The sequence below is a fragment of the Cyanistes caeruleus genome, chromosome 6, assembly GCF_971803275.1.
Source record: "Cyanistes caeruleus chromosome 6, bCyaCae1.hap1.1, whole genome shotgun sequence".
Lineage (NCBI taxonomy): Eukaryota > Metazoa > Chordata > Aves > Passeriformes > Paridae > Cyanistes > Cyanistes caeruleus.
The window spans coordinates 23,078,809-23,087,864 of NC_141706.1; the positions used below are offsets into that span (position 1 = coordinate 23,078,809).

The 9,056-nt window shown below is 40.5% G+C and overlaps 1 protein-coding gene across 2 annotated transcripts in view; it reads right to left on the minus strand.

The window, feature by feature from the left end:
* Window positions 1–316: 316 nt before the first annotated feature.
* Window positions 317–9,056, minus strand: part of LOC111930747 (mucin-5B) — a 45,072-nt gene continuing 36,332 nt past the window's right edge. For both annotated transcript variants that reach the window (XM_023928922.2, XM_086895682.1), the window contains 12 exons: window positions 8,932–9,001; window positions 8,666–8,787; window positions 8,262–8,293; window positions 7,656–7,833; window positions 6,949–7,053; window positions 6,190–6,230; window positions 5,501–5,623; window positions 4,458–4,553; window positions 2,985–3,113; window positions 2,001–2,040; window positions 1,225–1,348; window positions 317–673 (listed from right to left, as the gene is read on the minus strand). In XM_023928922.2, coding sequence (XP_023784690.2) covers window positions 499–673; window positions 1,225–1,348; window positions 2,001–2,040; window positions 2,985–3,113; window positions 4,458–4,553; window positions 5,501–5,623; window positions 6,190–6,230; window positions 6,949–7,053; window positions 7,656–7,833; window positions 8,262–8,293; window positions 8,666–8,787; window positions 8,932–9,001 — 1,235 coding nt within the window. In that variant the 3' untranslated portion in view covers window positions 317–498. The remainder of the gene's footprint in view (window positions 674–1,224; window positions 1,349–2,000; window positions 2,041–2,984; window positions 3,114–4,457; window positions 4,554–5,500; window positions 5,624–6,189; window positions 6,231–6,948; window positions 7,054–7,655; window positions 7,834–8,261; window positions 8,294–8,665; window positions 8,788–8,931; window positions 9,002–9,056) is intronic.

The window sequence follows — 9,056 nt, forward strand, 5'->3', positions numbered from 1 at the left end:
CTCCAGTGACCCAGAGTCACAGCCAAAGTAGATTTGGGACCACTGGGGGAAAGATCAGAAACATGGCCCTGAGCCAAATCCTGCCTCTGCCTGAAATGCAACTGTGGAAGTGATTGTTGTGTCCCTTCTAAGGGAAATGAAGTGACACGTGGTTATGGTTTAAAAATATGCACTTTCTTCAGGCAGGACTTTTGAAAGGCATCAGTTGTCTCTAGAATGTCTTGTAATAACCTTGGTCTATACATTAATGTGCGATTAAAGACATCAGCCACTTTTCGCCATTAGCAGCATCACTGAAACAGGAGAAGAAGTCCTCTTTGAAATGCAGTTTATTCTACAAACATTTAGAGTAAAATCTTCTAATTTCCATAACTGCATATAATATCAGAAAGAAAAACTGCTACTATGGTCATTTGAAGGTTACTCAGCTATTTTCTAAACTACTCACTTACTAGAGAAGGATTAAATGAGAGATGAAATGTTTCCTTTAATTTACACTCATGTTATTCTCTTTGGGCATTTTGTTTCCACACATCCACATTCATCTACGTACACGTATGTGAACTGGACTGTTTTATGGTGTGAGCAAATCAGTTCCACCTTCGCTTTGTGACTTCTTTTTTCATGGCAGCAAGTGCATTTGTGTTCCATTTCACTGGCCTCAAAAGAATACCTATAGAAATGAGATTTTTCACATCAGTCTGCTGCCTGTGGTCTTCCCAAACTCATCTGTATTTGCTGCTCCAAATGCACTTACTACAAAGGAACAACATTTCTCATCTATTCTTATTATTCATAAAAGCCTTTTCTCAGGATATTATTGGCCATGCAGGGCCAGATCCTTTGACACCAGTGGGGAAAATACCAGTAACTTTCATGGATTTTGGATTAGGCCCATTCTAGCAAGACAGAAAGGAGTAATTCATGCAGGAAACAAAAGGCAGGAAAACCTCCTAGAGCTGTTCAAAAATCATACAAGGACATGTTTTAAGAGCATGTTTAATAAATTTAGCTGACATCTTTCCCAAGGGATCTATTTTCCTGTCTAAGATAAGGCACTCTATCACAATGAAGCCATTGCTAATGGCTGCTCTTCTGCACACCCAGTTTCCCAACCGGTTCCTTTCAAAACAGCAGGAAGGGGACAAACAAATGCAGCCCACTGGTGACAAGAACCCAAGAAGACAAGCCACAGAGAAGGACAGAGAAAGGCTTCCTACTTACACAGAGTAGGTACTGCACATTCCTTCACAAAAGGGCACTGGGACAGGAGCAGCTGACTTGCAGTTGCCATGGACGATGTACTGCTCCTTCACATTGCGTTTGCACTTGTGGGGTAGGTCAATACCTGGGCAGGAGAACACTTCTGTTAGGCTTCTTCAGACCAGGGAACAAATGTTTTGAAAGGTATCTGCTAGTAAATCAAGGACATTTCATCCTAGCAAAATTTCTCACAGTTCAAATGCACAACAAAAACCACAAATGAGAGTGCAAAGCAGCATTAATTCAGCAAAATGATTCCCCACTGGTCAATGTACTTTTTCATTTGTGGACTAGCTTTAGCATGTAAAGATACTGTTGAATCAAGACCTAAAGGAGACACAAAGGGTTTAGGTTTTTCTAGAATTGCTATGAATTACATTTGTGGTTCTATAATAACCTAGGATTTCTGAGTGGATGCTACAGAAAAACAAACTTTGTTTCTATGCAATTTGCAGATGCAAGAACAAAGAAAATATTTTCTACTAGTTCTCTTATCAGGAGTATTGTTCAAGCTAACAGTATTTCAGTTATTTAAAAACACAGAAAAGAAGATAAAAAAATTTTAGTGTTCCCATTGGAAGAATGAGGCAGATTTTTAGTCTCTGCTGTGAGGTACAGGACAGTTCTGCTGCTGTAAAACTGTCTTTCAGTCTGTGGAATGTGCATGTAGAAACAGTTACAAGCAGGGAAGGCCCAAACAGTATTGGAATAGTGAAGCAGTGACTTAATGCACTCACATGTCTTACAACAGCCATCTGAAGACACCTCAACTGTCCCCTGTATTGAAAAAGTAAGCAGAATAGTCAGTTCAGATGTCTGCTGTGCTAAGTAGACAGTAGCAATTATGAGAGTTCTGTTAGAGTCCCTCATCTCTAATCCACACAAATTCTTCATCAGACCTATTTGCCTACCAATTATATACCATTATTATTATATTATTATATTATTATAATATTATATTATTATTTGCCTACCAATTATAAAGCTGCTTAAAAAACCCAAACCAAAACAAATCATCCAGCAAGGAAGGGACTGAATTTTCTTAGAACTATATACCTTCTCACAAGCCAGGTAAGATGCCCTGTAATACATGCCTGATCTTATTTAGGTCAAATTGAAGCCAGCATAAAAACCCCAGCCCCAGAGAATGACAGCTGCCCCTGGAATGGAACAGCCTGTCCTGAGCAGAGCCCACCCCAGAGCTAATTGGGGTACAAGGCTGTCCTAGTCCCTGCTTTGATCTGCTGTGAAGTCCCAAAATGCTTCTGACAGTTACTGGAAATCACCAATAGCTGAAAGCCCAGGTATGACTGTTACCCCTTGCTCATTCATGTTCCACTTCCTCAGTTCATGGTACAGCACATATCACAAGACACTATGTTCATCAGTCTCCTAAGGAGCCATGGTGAGTTACCACTTGTTCAATTGCATTTTATAACACTGATGTTTCTCAAGTAATGAAAAATCCCTCCATGCTATTGCTCCAACAATACACTACTCTTTCTAGTGCTTATCCCACAACAATTTAAATTGTGTGGGCTTGTTTGCAAATATTTTTGCTTTATTTCCATGGGACACAGGGCTAGAAAAGCACATTTCCTTCAAACAAGGATGATTATATCAGAAAGATCAAGAAATACTCATTCAAAACAGCAAATATAACTCCCAGGCCAGCATCAGGGCTCATTACAGAAGTCTTTTTCTGGCTGTAAAATACTTACTGGCACACAGTTTGCTTCTTCAAATGGTAGGCAGACCTTTATTGTACTAGTCAAGGAAAACTGGCCTGCTGATTCAGTGCAGGTGTACTGAGTACAGTTGTCATATGGATCTTTATAACTCTTTCCAACCTGATAAAAAAAGAAAAAACCAGAATAAACCAGAATAAAACAAAATAAACCAAAATAAAATAAAATAACCACCAACACCCCCTTCCCCAACAAAAACAGACAAAAAAAAGCTAATGGAGTACAGCAATAAAATTAGAAAACTGAAACAGTAATAAAGTCAATGAACTGTCAGAGACTGGGTTGCTCATATCACTATGAAAGGGCTGAGATGTCTGCAACTCACATCTACAAATTATACCAAGCTTACCCACTACCAGTCTATGCAAAATCACTTCTGTGGCCTTCCAGGGGAAAGAATGAAAAAATGCCAGAATGAGCATAAAGGTATTAACATTAATGCCAGAAGGTAGGTGTGTTAATGTTTGTGGGCTGAAATAAACACAAAAGAATAACAACTCTTTCAAAGGATTTAATCAGTTTTCTTTTTTTAATAGATGGAAGAAAATGAAAAGGAGTGAAAGAGGACAAAAAAAGTCTTTGCAATAGGGATTAATGGATAACTGCAAAGCCTCCTCATGCAGAGATAAAAACTATACATGGAACAGTAAAATCTAGCTTATAAGATAAATTATCAAGGAATAAAAGGATGAAATAGAAAAGATGTAGAACATAGGAGCTGTCAGAGAAGCAATAGCAGGTAAGACAAGCCACTGGTTCAAACAGCATCATTAATCATACACAGGAGCAGCAGGCTGTAATAAAAACAAAGAGCTAGGAAAAAAACCAAAGAGCTAGAATCATGGAATCATAGTACCATTACGGGTGGAAAAGACCTCCAAGATCATCAAGCCCATCCTGTAAAGGCTCAGCTCATGCTCACACAACGCTACACTGACAAGACATGATGTATTAGCTGTGTGTGTTACCAAGTCACAGAACACTACAGCAGCTGTGTCACTTGATTTCTGCCTCAGCAGATTCAGAACCAGTGGCAGCACAGCTATATCAGCTTGCTCACACTCTGTCTCTGTATCTTCAGGGTAAGACAATGAAACTGCTTCAGATGGGAGCAGTGTGATGTGAAGCCAGCACATGTATCTCTGCAAGAGCAGTATTACAGCATCACCATCCCTTCCAAATTCTTTCTTGCTATTTCATGCAAAGACAAGTGGAGGTAACATCATTTCCATTCCTGCCAGAGAATATTGTTGTCAACATGGCAGTGCCTGTGAGGTGCACCACAGCAGGGAACAGCTATATAAACAACTACATTCACTTTGGAAACACAGACATTTTTACATCTCCTTGAGGTCCTCCCAGCCTTGAAATGCATGACACTGGTTGAAAAAATGCTGAGGTCTTTTTGATAATTCATCCTTGTGTGCAGAGCAAGGAAATTCTTACCTCAATGGTCACATTGCCAAATGGAAAATTTGCCACACATGCCACTTGCTGGCACTGGCTGCAGCACTGACCCTTCTCTTCCACATAACGATAACCCTGTGGGAATAAAGTTTCCATTTATCCATGTTAACTGTGTCTTGTTGCTGAAGCATCTTTGGATCAAAGCTACACTGAAGATGGCAGAGGAAATGAGCCAACCTTCTGGTTTCAATTTTGCTCTCTTTCGAAACCTGTTTGGAACCACATTAAGCCTGTCAATCAAAGCTGGTAATTTTTCTGCCTTACTGCATAATGACTTCTGGGTACTTCAGTTGCCATGAAGACCCTGTCATTGACTATTCTTCTCTTCAGACTAACACACAAAAGAGGTCAAATAAACTAACTTAGCAAATGATTACTTGAACAATCTACCACCACTGCTTGGTCTGAAATAATTATCTACAAGAACTATTGCTGTCAGACATGTGAAGATTTTCTCCCCTGTGTTTTGGGTACCCATTGGTCTTTTGGTGGCTGTGGGTGTGGCTGGCTTCAGGAAAAAGTGTAATGAAAGGTTTTGTCCATTTCTAACATTGGTGGTGCATCTGTCCTTATCTGGGGATGAATGGAAAAGCTACCCACCCTGCTTATATTCAGTAACAGACTGAACAACTTGAGTGCTAATTCTCACAAGTACTGAGAAGTAACTGAATATTCCCCGCCCACAAGTGAAAGTGTCTAGAAACATATAAACCACTGTGCAGTTTCCTCACAATCTTCATTTATGAACTGAGAATTGTCAACATCAACAAAATGAACCAAACATCTTCCAGCAATCAGACTTCAACTGGTTTGCAATCATTTTCCCTCAGGGCACCTTTCCAAGGGTGACCTCTTAAATTTGCTGGAGCAAAAATAACAGGACACCCTAAAAAGGATTTTACGAAACAAGAAATAGAAGAGACTTCTTAATAGAAGAGTCTGTTCTGCCGTGTTGCACAGATAAAGCAGTTACACTGTCCCTGTTTCAACTCAACAGCCATTGTGGTCAAGGAGGTGCTGACCTGCTGACAGGTGGTTTGGCATTGCACTGGAAGGCACTGGATGCGGTTGGTCTGTGTCACAGGATCCTGTTCATCTGTGCACACACAGTTCTCACAAGAGCTTTTAGGCACCACTGCCCCTGGCTGGAAATATAGGGGAGAGAGAAAACCATGACAGGAATTCAGAGGGTTCTGGAATAAACATTCCCCTGGCCTATTGAAAAAACTAATGCTTATGAGGTTTATTTTTGGAAGGATATCCTGAAATTAATATACAACCAGATCTCTAAAACCTCACCACTGGTATCACAAAATGAACACAAGGCTGATGCTCCTAAGTGTATCAATGATGTTAAATGAGTTCTCATAAATTCCAAGCACCTATTTTTGGTCAGTTTGACCAAGCAATAATCTTACAGCATTCAATGAGATTTTAAACTTGTGTTCAATCACAATTCTGACCCAGTGACTCTAAAGCATAGGCAAGATCTCTTTTAGTAAGCAAGTAACTGGTCCTCTAGCATTACGTATTCAGTAACCTGTCCCAGAGTGACAGATTGCTTGGGGTTGGCAGGGAGACTATTGGCAGGAAAGAATTACAGGCCATTCTAATCCTGCTTTTTGTGTAAGTGTTGAAAACAAGAACTTCAGATAATTCTGACTCAGGCAACATTAACTTGTTAGGGAGAAGTGTCTGGAAGAAGACCTACCTTAAATTCAACTCCTTCAGAAACACATACACCCTTTGGTACTGTAAGAAAAAAAAATAAATTTAAAGGTTGTGCTAGGAATGATGCAGTTACTTTATTAATCTCTGAATTGTGAGTGATTTAGAGAAGTCAAAGAGTAGAGCTGAACTTAATAGCCCACACAAGAGGGGGAAAAAAAGCAACTAGTACATGGTGCTAGTTGGTATTCAGAAGCCCACATGTAGCATCTGCTTAGATGTTATGCATCAAGTGGGGATAATTTTCTGCCCTGGTATTTTCCATAAGGTAAAATCTATTTGCCTTATGGCTTTTTTTACCCATACTTGAAATTACTTGACCTTTTCTTTATTGTTAACCACCATGCTGGTAACAAAGCTAATGGGCTTAGGTATGTGAATCTGGAAATATAATTTGGCAGCAGAGCTTCTGGACAGGCTCAGTTTAACCCTCATTCAGTATGTGGTCAACAGCTTACACTCCCTGAATTCTGGCTGCAGAGAACCTGAACCAGTTATTCTAAAAAAACAGAAACAAAAAGAAAAGAAAAGAAAAGAAAAAAACCAAACACCACCCCCCCCCCCCCAAAATAAAAAAAAAAAAAAAGGTGAGGGGGAAGGAAAAAGGGGTAACAAAAGGGAAAAAAGTAACCCAATTGTAAAATCTGAGTGGGAAGAGGCTTCTGCCACGATGTAAACTCATTTAGAAAAATCAAATATTTCAAAGAATAAATAAATTAATTTAGGGAAAGAAGGTACTTACTACAGGAGAAGATAGGGCAACAACCATCCTCAGACATAGCCACCACTGGCTGGAAACCTAAGTCACATCCTGTTTTGTTGATAATGCAGGTTTTTATATCACATTCTGCAATAGACAGCAAAGACAAAGTAAGCCAAAGCATCCCATCCAGAAGCATTACTTGCAGACAGAGCTTGGAAAAAAACATCCTATTACCAGTGCCAGGATCCTCTGTCCTGTGTCTTGGTATAGACACTGGGAATGGCCAGGTTTAGGAGCAGGCTACTCCTGTGCTGTGGTGGGTATTTGGGACTGGGAGTGTGCAAATGCAAAGTTGAGGGCAAACATATCAGGAACCTCCACAGGAAGCCTTAGGGAAGTCTGGAAGATGAACACATCCTCCCTTACTGGGTGAGTCTCTGTGGAAGAATTACCCACTCATCTCAGAAAAACAAGAGTCAAAGGATCCTGTGGAACACCTGCTGGTCCCAGTGATCCACAGGGGATTTTCCAGTGTAAATGTCTGTCAGGTCATGGCATTAATTTAGAGTACAAGCTGGACCAGAGGAGTTCTTTTCTGGTAGCAAGAGCTCCTGGAACATAGATGGAAGAGATAACCACTCCAGTGTCTTATTGGAATCTGCTACCAGTGGGACACCACATCTCACTTTAGGATCACTGATGAAGGCAAATGATGCCGTGTCATGGCTTGTGAAGGATCTACTCACCACAGACTGTCTCTGTGCAGCAGGGGTCTTCCAGACGCGGTTTTATTTTGCGTACAAAGCCTTCTTTTGTGCAGTTGACAGGCGGAGATTTAGCACAAGGGCGGGGGAAGCAAGTGATGTTCAAGGTTGCTTCATCACAAGTACAGTATTGACAGTCATGTTCCCAAGCCTCTCTAGGCTACAAAAACAAGAGGGATAGCACTTCAGAGAGCAAAACCTGGAAGCATTATATTAATGAATGCCTGCTGCAAACCAGTGTAGGACTGAGTTGACCTAATTTATTGTAGGAAAATTGCAGTTCAAATCCTAGAGGGAGAAGAAGGAAACAGTAAGAAAAAATCCCATTATTTGCCACCTTCCTTTGCAAGTTGATGTGTTTCCAGGAGGAAAGCCTGATAGTTCTACCAGGATTCTCGCAAACTGCTCTTTCTATTTCTGTACCTCAAGGGATTAAACAAGTTCTGGAGTTAATAAAATCTTATTTTCTTCACACTGTCATTGTAGTTCACTATCTTTCAAGCTTAGAATTAAAAGAAACAACTTATCTAGTCATTTTTGAAGAAGGTCACAGAACACAGATAAAGACAGTATTTTCCTTTCTCTTACCTGTTTCACTGACCCATCTTGTGCAGTGCAACCTATAAAAGGAATTAGATATTACTTTAAAGGTAACTCAATCAGGGAAAACAACAGAAGCAGAAAAACAGGAACATAAGGAAGGTATTGAAATCTGAGAAACGGACACAAAGAGAAAGAGAAATTCAGAGTGCAGAGTGACAGATTGTAAACACAAAAACATCTTAAATATGCTATTCTTCTTTCTAAAGTTGCAGTTTCTGCATATAAGAGCAGGCAGAAACTCTCAATCTGGAATGCTTCCAGCCTCACCAGAAAGGGTCAGTAACAAGGTTTCCCCCGTTTTCTCTGTACCCAAAACAACCCCCTTAATGTGCACTTCTAGTCAGGCTCTTACCCCCACTTCCCATAGCACCACTTATACTCTTTCTTACCGCAAACAGACACACAAATGCCATCATGATCATTCAGCAGAATTTTTCCATCAGGACAGTAGCATCCTTCAACAAACACCGATGTGCTATTTTTGGAGGGAAGGGTGTCCATAACGACTCCTCTGCACAATTAGAATATAAATGAGAATGTAAAAGGTAGCCCAGGGCAATCAAGACACCTACATCCCAAGGGAATGTGAACTTCAAACTTCCCCAGCAATTTTCACATCGCAGTCTTCAAAAACGCCTAATAGGGAATGACCCACCTGCTGAAGCAAGTGTTTCTTTTTGCTTCCCCGCATGGCTTGTACACCTGATCCTGAGGACAGCTGGCCTCTGCGGAGCATTGCAACACACAGGTTAAAAAGCCCAGACCCCACGTTTACCCTCC